The 13,241-nt window shown below is 39.6% G+C and overlaps 1 protein-coding gene across 10 annotated transcripts in view; it reads right to left on the reverse strand.

The window, feature by feature from the left end:
* RAPGEF5 (Rap guanine nucleotide exchange factor 5) overlaps nucleotides 1-13,241 on the reverse strand; it is a 217,429-nt gene that overhangs the window by 43,786 nt on the left and 160,402 nt on the right. For all 10 annotated transcript variants that reach the window (XM_034760599.1, XM_034760600.1, XM_034760598.1 and 7 more), the window contains 5 exons: nucleotides 10,517-10,595; nucleotides 6,401-6,545; nucleotides 3,605-3,702; nucleotides 1,647-1,677; nucleotides 643-721 (listed from right to left, as the gene is read on the reverse strand). In XM_034760599.1, coding sequence (XP_034616490.1) covers nucleotides 643-721; nucleotides 1,647-1,677; nucleotides 3,605-3,702; nucleotides 6,401-6,545; nucleotides 10,517-10,595 — 432 coding nt within the window. The remainder of the gene's footprint in view (nucleotides 1-642; nucleotides 722-1,646; nucleotides 1,678-3,604; nucleotides 3,703-6,400; nucleotides 6,546-10,516; nucleotides 10,596-13,241) is intronic.

The following is a 13,241-nucleotide window of genomic DNA, read 5'->3' on the forward strand; positions in this document are numbered from 1 at the left end:
TTTCTCTGCTTAAGCACGGGTCTAGTGTCTCTATACACACTAGTTTCAGCTCACACAACAATCTGGAGCCATGATACAATTGTCCTCTCTCCCTCACTCCCAAAAGGCTGTCAATGTGTAATGCTTCACTTTATTATTGCATTACCAACAATGAAGGCGAAGTGCATTTTGTAATGGATGATATTAATGTGAAGGGGCATGTTGCATTCCACCTGCAAACGAGTTTGGAGGGAGAAGATTGTAACAATGGATACTGGAGCCAGGAGCCCTCAGGTGACAGGAATGTTAACCTTTTGCAATCTGGAGCCATATAAAAAGCCTGGAAATAAAGTCCAATCTCTTGCCAGCACTCCTGTGAGTCACATACCTTTATTACTACGATGTTGGGGTGGGGAGGGAAGAGAGGAAAAAAAGCCCGAGACATCATTTTACAGTTGAAGCCCTGCATAAGGCAGCAGATAGAACTGTATTCTCACTGCATTAAATCTTTCTTCTTTTATAGCTCCAGGTTCTTATTCAGAAGTTGTAAGTTTGTAATTGAAAGTGTTCCTTAAGGGAAGCCTTTATGTAGAAATATTCTTGTACCAATATTTAGAGGTGTTGCACTGAGCTTTTCCTCTACTGCTTCTAAATCATACTTACTTTCCTCTGTTTCATTCATGGTTCCTTTGTGCTGGAGCCAGTTCTCCTTGAGACTGAATTGGTGGAAAAAGGCTTTATTCTAAAACGGGATAAATAAATAAGAAAAAACGAACAATGAATGTATGTGTTCCTGCCCTTTACAAAGCAATAACTGCATGTAGAATGCTCTAGAGAAGTCCAGCCAAAATGTATTTATAGGAAATCCACCCATCCATCCTTGGACAAATAAAGTGGGAGTTGCCTTATTTAACAACAGTAGAGGTGGGGAATTCTGAGGAAATTAGACATGTCTAGGCTAAGCAGTGCAAACATTGCAAGGGACTCTAATCACATTCACAGTTCATTTCTTACACACTGTCCTAAATAGCAACTGTCAGTTGGCCTAGTCAGCAATTTCTCTACAATCTCATTTTCTGCTTTCTACATTTCCAAAATAACAATTTTAAGCTTATTACACACTTCAACTTCAGTCCAGTGAATTTCATGAGCACAGCAATTCACTGCCATGTAGCTCTTATGTTGACATCCCCCTTTTGCATCCTTTCCTTCTAGTTAAATAGGCACAAATTCATGTTTCTCCCTCTCTCTTTTTGTATGTGTCCCTGTCAGCACAACTCCCTTTACTCTGACTGACTACCTGACATTTGTAGTCTTTGTCTTTGCTAGATTTGTTTGTGTCTGTCTTCCTGAATTCAAACCTGTATCTATCCAGCCAGGAAGAGGTATGTTGTTAGGCTCCGATTGAATTCTGACATCTCAAAACATGTTGTTAAAATGCTAATAATGTCACAGCCACTTCAGGTCAGCACACACAGCTGAAACCAAAGCTGTGCTGGCAGGGGAAAAAAAGCTCTTAGCAACATTGCAGGCCTAGACTCTCAGATGTGTCCTGTCATGTTTTTGGCCAGTGGTCATTTTTAATTAAGAGGAGAAGCCAAGAGAGGGGAGGGGAGGTTATGAGCAAGAAATCAATGTAAAAGTCAAATATATGTACCCTGTATTACCTTTCTGTGAGGTGAATATTCATCTACGGTGCTGAAACAAAAGAGATAATTTGAGTTATTCATTCTATCCAAAGTTTAGAAAAGGAATTTGCAGCCAGCCAAAAGTTTATAACATAATATAGTCACTATAAAGTAAGTGCAGAGTTCCTTCAGTACCCAATTGCACCCAGGAAGAAGTTAGTAGGTCACAGGATCAAGCCGTAGCATACTACACTAAAAACCTTAGGGCCAATTCCTCAGCTTATGTAAAGTGAAACTATGCTGATTTACATCAGCTGAGGTGTACATTTACAAAAGGTGTATCCTGTCAACATCCTTTAACATATTTCAGTGCGCACAGTGTAGTTGGCAAATTGGTTCACTATGAACATTCACATTTTTTTATGCCAGTACAAGACAGAGCATGGACTAGTGGTCAGATCAGGGAACGTGAGTCAGGAGTTCTGGGACCCATTTCTGTTTCTGACACTGAGGGCCAAATTCAAAGATTATATGTAAAAGTTAAAGTTTAAAGAAACTCATGGCTTGTCTACACATGCAGCTATTCAGTAACAACTATGCCTGAATAACTCCATGTGTAGACACACTTATTCTAGAACAGTTAAGCTAAATAAGAGCAAGGCATTCTTGTTTTAGAATATGAGAGTCCACAACATGAAGTTATTCAGTAATAGCTGTTCCTGAATAATTCCATATGTAGACAAGTGCTCAGGCTACCTCTGACCTAGTGACTCCCTTAGCAAGCCTACCCAATCACAGAAACGTAGTAAACCCTGGGAAGAGTGAAATAGTCCACGTAAACACTGATTTCACAGATTTGAATGTAAAATACCTAATTACAACACACTGTGAAAGTTGCATGGTATGAGCGATTGCAAAACAGACTTTTGAGGCTATAAGAGTAACAATTGCTGGATAACTACTTGCTTTTAATAGATTGAAACGATTTGTTTAATCATATAATCTGGGATGAAAATATAAATGCTACAAACTTGTTTGATACTACAGAAAACGAATAAGAGATTCATCCCTAGGGATAAGAACGGGTCACAGTCAATGTCAAAGCTCTCGTTGATCTCAAGATGATCAAATAACAAAAAAATTCTACTTACTTGAAACATATGCATTAAAATGTCTTTAAAAAACATAATTAGTATTAAAGAACAAACTTGCTATATTAGTTGCAAAAGAGGGTTGAGTAAATGTTTCATGGTAAAAAGTCCTGCCCACTCACAAACAATACAGTATATTGTATCAGTTATTTTAAATAATTCATTGCTAATTACTGGTAAGGCTAAGATTTTGTCACGGAGATCACAGAATCCGTGACTTCCAGAGACCTCTGTGACATTTTCCACTTCAGCCCCGGGGCAGCCAGGGTGGAGCGGTCAGCCGGCAGGGGCCCCAAAGCGCCTGGTCACTGCAGGGTGGAAGAGGGTACCCAGGAGCTCCGAGCCACTGTGGGTGGCAGGGGGCACCCCGGTGCTCTCCGCCAGCTTGGACAGTGGGGAGGATCCCGGAGCTCCAGGAGCGGTGGGTGTTGGACCCTCCTACCTCCCCATTTTGTCAGTTATTTTTAGTAAAAGTCAGGGACAGCTCACAGGCTTCCATTAATTTCTGTTTATTGCCCGTGACCTGTCCATGACTTTTACTAAAAATAACCATGACAAATGCCATACTTACTAACACTGAGTAGTACTCTACTTCACAAGTAGTCTCACCAAAATTAATGGGAGTAATTGCATAGTACCTTACTCTACATCATGAGAAAAATTGGAATAATCTGGCTTTATGTAAAAAGAAAGGTTATTTGTAAGGTTATATGTAAAGGTTGTTCCCCTTGTATTGTAGTTATATTACTTATCCTTTTGTCTTTCTCCGTGCTAAAGAAAAATGTAAATAAAAAAAGTAAATTATACCCAAAAAAATGAGGGTTGACCGAAATAATCAATACTTACTGACGACGATGCAGTCCAAGTATCTTTTGAAATTCTTTCAATTCCTTCTCGAGTATGGGATATTCATATACATCATCTAACACATTTCTGTATATTGTCTGAAAAATAAAAAAGGGTATCTGCACATATCTGATGACTGAAATAAATATTATACATCATATCAGCAGCTTCCCTCAAATGAAGCATTACCCTAATAAAATAAATTCCAGGAATGTTTTAAAATGGGTCCTGTAATCCAGACAGTTCCTCTTTAAATAACTAAACCAGTCAGTGTCTGGTTGCTGTACAGAGAAGTGCTCTTTGCACCATCACCAAAGGATAGCACTAAGGTGTCAGCACTCATCTGTCTGTGGAAAGATTTAAAATGGCACTTGTGTTTGTTACTTCAAACCTGGTTTAGCTCAGAACAATCTACTGTTAAGCATGAAAACAGATCACACCATCATCACTCGATCAAAACAATGACAGTAATAATAATTAATCAATTGATCTGACTACTAAGGTTAAGAGTATTTTCATTTATTTTCTGCATTTACATCCAAAAATGTTTTAGTCCCAAAATCTCTCACACAGAAATGACAAGATGCTCCTACTCTCAAATTAATGAACAAATAAATCTTATGTTCTTGATTTTTTGCATTTCCTGAATGTCATTATTCAAACCCTTTTGAGAACCTCAACTAATTATGGAAGACATTTGACCTTAGATATAAAGGTAAACAAATTATACTGACTTTGATGCTTGAAGTCATTAAGGAGGTGAACATTTTCTCTTTGATCTTCTATACCCAGAGTTTTTCCTGGCTAGCAAATGGGGATCATATACTAAAGGCCAAATTATGAGCCCAACTTTACAAACTGTGGGCATAAATAATTTTGGACTACAATTTCATATGCAATTTTTTCAGGTGCAATTTAGACTAACTGAACATTAGTAGTAGTAGTAGTAGTAGTAGTAGAGGTACTGTGGTGGTACCTTAAGCCACAGTCAGGGATGGGGGCCCAAAGTTCTTGGCTCTGCCCCCATGGGCTTACAAGATAAACCACCATTTAATAAAATGTAAATCCCCCATTGTTGGCACAGTTGGTGCCCAACTCCTAGCACTGTTTTACACATGGAATGCCCCTAGAGCAGAAGCCCTGGGCCCCTACTTCTATGTGCTCTGCATCAGTCACAAGGAACTCAAATAGCAAAGAAGCTCAAAACTTTCTCCAAGATTAGTTTAGCACTGCAGGGTTCTTAAGTTTACCATGAGTGAATCCATAACAGAAAGTGCCCCCAACCAGGTCCCTAAATGAAGGTAAAGAGTTATTTCAGGAAAGGAGAAGGAGCTCAGGCAGTCTCCCAAGAGAATTCCTTCCTTCCATCAGAAGTAGGAAATAGACCAGAGGTGGCAAACTACAGCCCGGGGGCCGCATCCGCCCCTTCAGACGTTTTAATCTGGCCTTCAAGCTCCCAACGGGGATCAGGGTCCAGGGCTTGCCCGGCTCTGCACGACTCCCGGAAGCAGCAGCATGTCCCCACTTCAGCTCCTATGAATAGGGGCAGTCAGAGGGCTCTGCATGCTGCCCCTGCCCCAAGTGCCACTCCAACCTCCCATTGGCTGGGACATGAGCATTCATGGCCTGCCATACAATTTCCATACCCAGATGTGGCCCTCGGGCCAAAAAGTTTGCCCACCCCTGAAATGGACAGATCTAGACCCAACATTGTCATTAAAATAGTAATGCTATCAAGTTACAGTTGCATTTAGAAATCACTGAAACAGGACAGTAAGGGCTTGTCTACACAGTGAGTTAGTCCTCATCAGAGGGGTGTAAATTCTAGTGTGCAAAACTGTATCATGCACTAGCCAGCCCATGGGGACTCTGCTGGTCCCTAGTATGTGTTAATATAGTTCCATTTCAAACAGCAATTACATTAACATGCACTAGTGAATTTTTAGTGCACAGCAGGAGGGTTCACATAGGCTACTTAATGTGTGACACACTAGTATGCACTAGAAGTTACACCCTGCTGGTGCAGATGAATGCATCACACAGACAAACCGAACACTCCTTGCTCATAAGTAAGGCAAAAATTTAGGGCATGTCTACACAAGCACTTACTGCACACCAAGCTGGAATGTAAATCTACAGTACTCCAGCATGCCGCCCACTAACTATCCATGTAGGCCCTCCTGATCTGCACTAAAAGTTCCTAGTGTGCACTGACATATGTGCCATACAGTAAGTGCTTGTGTAGAGAGGCCCTTTCTTTCTCAAAATGCATAAAGGAACTACCAGGGTATCTACTAGCACCTGTCAAACACTACAGAATAGATTCTCAGTGTTTGCTGAAAGGGGCATAAAATGCTGTTCCCAAATCAGTGTTCCAAATAACAGACTGGAAGTTCTAGACTGATAAAGAACACGAGTACATCTGTGGATATTTCCTTTACCTGTTAATTTTTTAGTGTAGAGCTCCTCCCTTTAAAGATTACCCACCCTTTGTACAAAGTTTCATATCAGATCAGAACTCAGTGTATATTTCCAGTGTCTACTATAACAGATATTCAGTTGAAACTTAAAAATCAATGAGGCATTAAGCCTCTTACATGTAGAAGGTTGCTTAGTCATACTGTTTCCATCTATTGGCAGAGAGGACTTATGTCCTAATCACTGACCTAGTATAAAAGAGTTCAAAAGGTAAGAAAAATTATGCCCAATATTTTTCTCATTTGGGATTTTCAACACATATACCTGAGAATCTGTTATTTATAGAGTATTAAAGTGCATCAGTGAGTATTACAGTACCTTTAAAAATTGCTTTAAATGTTCATCTTCATGTAACCAGTCTTTGTAGAGAGAAGTCCACTGAGATACCAAATGCAAGACTTTTCGTTTTCTACAGGGAACATCTGCATTTTCTTCCTTGTCTTGATCATTCTTAGCACAATAGGTACAATAGGTTAAGGAACAAAAGCCTAGGGTATCATTAAAATTTAGAAATTAAAGGGGGGGAAAGAATGGTTAGGTCATGTAATCCATCCTCCTGGCAGTGCCAAATTTTTCACTATACCATATGGTCTTAAGTACTTTATCCTGTGTAGTTTAGGAAATTGAGAAGGGTTATCGACTTTTAGGAACAAAACACACAGTTACAGAAATGTCAGCTGAACCTCATTGCTACCTGAATATATTTCTCCTTTATAGACGGGGGACACAATTCTATAAAAGGAAAACCAATTTAAAAGGAATTGCACAATATTGAGTCATATCTTTTCTGTGCAGCTGATATAGATGCAAACATGATTTACTGTTGGAAGCAGGACAATGAATCATTAAATACAAACATTACATTTTGGAGGAAAGGCATTCTTTCTGTTCACCAATATATAATTATGCATCAGTGGAAATAACACATTATTTTAAAAAAAGTAAAAGGGATCAATTTTGACCATTTTCCCTCTGTCACAATGCAAGTAAAAGCAACAGGAGAAAACTGCCACGTCACACAATCTACTTATTTCTGCCTCTTACCCATTCTTTCTTTCCTCAAGTATAGAGAATCATTTGTTTGCACACTTTTGCGCATCATGTTATAAAAACTGAAACTTGACAAATCAGTTCATTTTACAGCAACAAGCTAATTAAAACAAAACAGTCCACATCATATGGAGGTAGGTGGAACATTTTCCTGAAAAACATGTTTTCCATCTTTAAAGTGGGATACAGAATATATTGTACCATATCTCTAAAAGGTTGGTCATTGTAAGATATACACCACTTATTTTCCCCTTACCACACATAAAAATCCGTAAATTATATAGATATGAGTATTTTTGGGAGCTGTCTATAGCAGAGGAAGCACAGTCTGGGTAAGTTTAAATCTAACTGTGTAATGGTATTTTGCAAATGTCAGTATAAACCAACATATAAAACTTTTTTTTTTTTCCAAAAAAAGCACTGGGTTGAACTGTCCCATGGCTGCTAGGGGGAGGGGGAGGAAGGAGGAGTAGGTAACTTTGGTTTCATTCCTATTTCAAACATTATATTTTAAAATAATAATTGATTTTTTGTAGATATAGGAATATTAACTACCCTTTTAATTTAACTCCTCCGGATGTTCACTATTGTTGTAGTGAATACACGACGTATAGCTATTTACAGATGGAAGAAAGTAGGATTTAATCAATTCATAATGAAGTATACTCTCTATAAAAACTACTAATTGTATCATTTAATTCAAATCAGGAATATGAGAAGATGAAGAAGCTAAATTAATGTATCTGTATAAATGTAAACGGGCATATTATATATGTGCATGTGTGTATTTACATGAGACAAGAAAAACTATTAATTTGATGATTGTACACAGATAAGCAATAAAAAGAATAAGGAAATGAACATGTTGAGGTTGAACTCAATCTTACCTCTTTCTTAATAAACTTTTGTATTACAATACAATCTTTGGTTATGTGGTCACATACTACAATGGAATAGGTTATGTTTTGCAGTTCTGAATACAAGTTACTCCTGAGGGCATTCTGCACCAAAAATTAAAAATTCTGCATACAATATTTTAAAATTCTGCAAGTTTTATTTGTTAATAAATAAATACAGAGGCTCCAGCATGGCAGTGGGAAGCACAGGCCACTGGCTGTACAAAGGTGGGAGATCACCCTGTAGCCTCTCCACCCCCGACTCCCAGGACACAAACTCAGTGGTGAGGCTGCACGTGACCCTGACACGGCACAAGGCCTGGGCCTGCCCCAGAAACACCCTGGGGCCCCTCTGTGCCAGGCACACCAGGTGTGGGACAGGCTCAATCAGGCAGGATCCAAGTGTGGAAGGGCTCGGGGTGGGGGAGTGGGGCTAGGTGATGTGGGGGTCTGGGAGAAGCTAGTTGGGGGGCAGTGGTATGGTCTGGGTGCAGGGGTGGGGGTCTGAAGGCAGGGGGTCTAGGTGCAGAGGGGCTCCAGATACAGGGGTAGAGGTTCAGTGGGGTGGGGTTCGGGTATGGAGGGCTAGGGGTGTTCTGGATGTATCCGGTGAGGCTTGGCAGGGGTGTCTGGATATGAGAGGTCTGGATGCATGGGGGGAGCAACTATCTGTACAGTGACCTCTGCCCCCACAGCTGAGGAGTGATGGGGGCAGGAAACAGGGGAGGATGCTAAGCTTCCTGCAGTTGGGGGAAATTTCTGGGGGTGGGTTTGACACAGCTCCAGACACTCCTTGCAGGGGAAGAGGAAGTCCTGTCCTCTCCTGCCTCCAGCCCAGCCGTGACTAGCAGCTGATCCTGGCTCAGGGTAGGAGCTACTGGCTGGGGTGTCCCCAACCCCATGGTGATTTACCTCTCCGCCAGCTGCTCCAGGTGCCTGAAATGATGTACCTGCTCTATTAGGGAATGGTGCATGACTGCTCTTGCTGCTTCCCTATCAGAAAGTCTTATTTCTGCGGGAAATCAAAGAAATCTGTGGGAGACATGAATTCTGTGCACGAGCAGTGGCACAAAATTCCCCCAGAAGTAACAAGTGTATGTATGTGATCATACAATTAAAGACTGTATCACGGTATACGGGACAGAAATAATATTGCACGTTCAACCATAGTACTGGAATTTCTGATTTTTGGGTGCTTAGCCATGCAACTATAATGTGTGTGTTGGCGGCGGGGGGGGAGCGGGGGATGTGTGTAACAGAGATGAAACAAAGCACCTGGTCTAAAACTTCTTGAATATTAGGGAAGTTCAAATCCTAATCTAGATTTGAAATTTCTAGTTTGAGTTTCTCTCTGGATAATGAACAGAATGCCAACCTAAACATACCTGAACTTTGGGAGATTTCAGTTTTGTATCCATATCCCAATATAAACTCCACGGCTCAGGCCTCTCTTTGTGTGTCTGAGTATTATATATTAGGCAGTAGTCCACTTTTTCCAGCATTCTTATGTGCAACCCCTATACACGCATACGTTCTGTATAGTTTATAATTTAACGTGTGGGTGAAAAGCATAATTTATCCTTCCAAACATCCAGATGGCTAGTCTTAATAAGATAAAACTTTAAAAAATGTTATCCTCTTGTGGCACATTTCATTATGAGATATAATGGGAAATATGAAATGTCATTTATTGCATCATTTCCTCGGTTCCAAGAAAATGACAGTCAATGAACTGTTAAGATCCATCTCACGCAGATATCTCCAAGGAGTTCTGAAGATAACACTGTTTTAGAACTTTGTCTAAACTTTCTGTGTGTTTGATTATATGGCTTAGTTACAGTATTTCATTTTTCATCCCGTCTAAGTGTCTGAGACATACATTTTTAAGGTGGGGTTTCCTTCCTTCTGTTCTTAGTGGTGGCTTGCTACTAATTTTTAAGGAAGAAAATGAAATGTGGTCACTGCTTGTGGATCAATAAAAACTAGATATATTATCTACTAAGCAACTCTTTGAATGTATAGCATATTCCACAACCACAATTTTAAAAGTCCCTATCCCAGTTTCATTTTTAACCTTTCTTATACATGGATTAATATTGAGGCAAATGTACTTAACACAATACTGTATAGCAAATTAGGACCAGATTGACACTTGCCCTTGAGCAAATACATATCAGGAGTGAGGGCATAATGATGGGTAAAAGGAGCTTCCTCCACATGAGCTAGGGTCTTTTATATAGTCACACCAAAGGGTGTATAAAACTTCCAAAGGAAGATAGGTAGGAGATGAGGCTCAGAGCTCTCTCCTGGCAAATCAATCAGTGGAGCTGTTTCGGTGCATGAAGGGAAGCAGGCTGCAGTGTTCCCTTGGCAAGGTGTACAAATATACCCACATTGCACTCTCTGGAGCCCTGGGAGTGGTTGTGACTCCTGTAGGAAAGATGATGAGGACTACAAATACATAACTTTTTCAGTTAATGAAGGATATTGCCTCAGCAATGCCTGGCATAAGTCATCCGTCGTCATGAAGACCGTGTATGTGAGAAGGAAGTCATCAAGGAGGGTCTCTGCAGAGAAAAAACAAAAGAATCCCAAAGTACAGTAAGTTACATAGGTGAGGAGGCAGCCACCTATTGCTGCTAGTGTGCATGTCAGGAATATGACTTGTTAAAATATTCAGAGGATTCAAGCCCAATAAAGGTATTATTTATTTAGTTAGTGTAAATCTGAAACAGTTCACAATATGCTGTCTCTGAGAACATGAGATCTTTCTGTCACAGTGGCACCCTAAATGTTTATATTACTTGTAAATCAGAAAAGACTGAATCAGGCCCTTTGGATAATGCTATACATTGTAGATTTTAAATAAAAATCATAACGCTTCCATTATGCATCTTTTCTCACATTGTGAGCTTTAAAATGGCATTTCATCAATTTAGTAAGTTAGGTCATTTCCAAAAGAGTTTATTTAAGTTTATGGCAAGAAGATGGACAGACAGAGGCTACAAAAGCCCATTAAAAATCTTTTCTTTTCTAGACTGCTGGTACTGTAGGTATATAGTGAATGACTCATCCTTCTAAAGCAGGAGCATATGTGAAATATGCTAGCTAGTCTCTATCCCGTAGTTAGTAAACAGGTGTTTACGTCACACAAGAAAGTAACCATCCCAATTGGCACCCTAAATCTCAGCAAAGCAACTTTACCACAGGCTTGACTAAACTGTTTTGGGGAATTTGAAAGAGTAGAAGAGGTGAATTTGTATATACATTGACTGGGATCCGAAAAGCAACTGGCAGTACACCAGTTTTGAGTGTAATTTTAAGCTTCTGTTCGCAGTGTTAACCTTTTGGAATTTTTTCTTAAACTTTATTTAATAATGTAACAAAAGCTTTCTCTGTCTCTTATGTTCCTCTTTTTGGCTTTGGTGGTATTTTACCAAAGCAAGCTAAGTAATTTGTTTAGATAATAATTCTATCCACTTCAGTTGTTTTGCATCAAGTCTTTGGGTAGTAAACTGTACTAGTTCACAACTCAGTAAAACAACATGAAATTCTGTTCCTCCTCCCTCCCCCTCACTTATCATATGAACCTCAGGATTTTTCTAAAACTTTAGGGCATCCAACAAAATTAAACTAGTTCATCTCCTATTCCCATAAGTTATCCACAAATGTAATACATCCTATAGGAACATATTTGCTGTACAAACTAATAAAGCAATCATTACTAGTCTAAAAATGGACAAGAGAGCCTATTGCCCTTCATAGCTTAATGTGAAAATGAAAGTCTTTCTTTTATAAGATTTTAGATATTAAGAATTTCTAAAGTTTTAGCAAATGTACTGCTTCACTTCTAAAAAATAAATCAGTCTAGCATCAATTATTTTACCACATGAGGATATGAAAGTGGATACAAGTTGAATAGAACACTCCTGTCATATGTACAGCATGCAGTATTTTGGCAGTTCCTTCATGCATATTGACTCAAATGGGAGATTTCCTGATATCAGGACTGAAGGCCAAATCATCCCTACACAGAAAAAAAAGACAAGGCAGAGCCAAGAAACTCCCTGGGCCTGATTCTCCCATCACTTGTGCATGGCCAGTTCCCACTGAAATCAACGTGCATGCGTGCAATTGACAGGATATTTGGGTCTCCTGGGTTTTTAAACTCAGAGTTTCTGAATCATTATCCCAACTAGTAGGATACCTTCTTGGAGTGGTGTGTCTTCAGAAGTACAGAAGGAGGGCAGAATGCTCCTAAGTGTTCTGAGGCATGCCCACACAGCTGCCAGGATGTAAGGTGGAGGAGAGTAAATAAGGACTACCTTCCTGAGATATGCTGTCATGGGGAATCAAGTACGTCTATTCACTTACACCACGTTAAAAACCAAACATCATGAAGGGGATTTCCATGTAAGATAATGATGAGAGAATCAACATTATCTGGTACAGCTATTTCCCTGCTCTTTAGAGGTGGGATTAGACCAAGCAGAATGGCTATTCTCCAGTCATTCCTGAGAAATCTCCTAAGCCTGAGGGCGATACACCGGACATAAGCTTTTGAGTGGCTGGGGTGGGGTGGAAATGATGCCCATTTAAGCTTAATGTATCAGTAATTCCACTATTTCCAAGTCCTTCGTGATTTTTGAGTACACAGTATCAGAATCGTAGGACTTGAAAGTACCTCAAGATATCTTCTAGTCCAGTCCCTTGCATTCATGGCAGGATTAAGTATTATCTAGACCATCCTTGACAGGTGTTTAAGCCTGCTCTTAAAAATCTCCAATGACAGAGATTCCACAACCTCCCTAGGCAATTTATTCCAGTGCTTAATCAACTTGACAGTTAGTAAGTTTTTCCTAATGTCCAACCTAAATCTCCCTTGGTGCAATTTAAGCCAATTGTTTCTTGTCCTATCCTAAGAGGTTAAAAAGGTTAAAAAAAATTTCTCCCTCCTCCTTGTAACAATTTTTTATGTACTTGAAAACTTATCACGTCTCCTCTCAGTCTTCTCTTTCCACACTAACCAAACCAATTTTTTCCAATCTTCCCTCATAGGTCATGTTTTCTAGACCTTTATTTATTTTTGTTTCTCTTCTCTGGACTTTGTCCAATTTGTCCACATCTTTCCTGAAATGTGGTACCCAGATACTCCAGTTGAGGCCTAATCAATACAGATGAAATCAGAAGAATTACTTCTTGTATCTTGCTTA

Source organism: Trachemys scripta, chromosome 2 (genome assembly GCF_013100865.1).
Source record: "Trachemys scripta elegans isolate TJP31775 chromosome 2, CAS_Tse_1.0, whole genome shotgun sequence".
In the NCBI taxonomy this organism is placed as follows: domain Eukaryota; kingdom Metazoa; phylum Chordata; order Testudines; family Emydidae; genus Trachemys; species Trachemys scripta.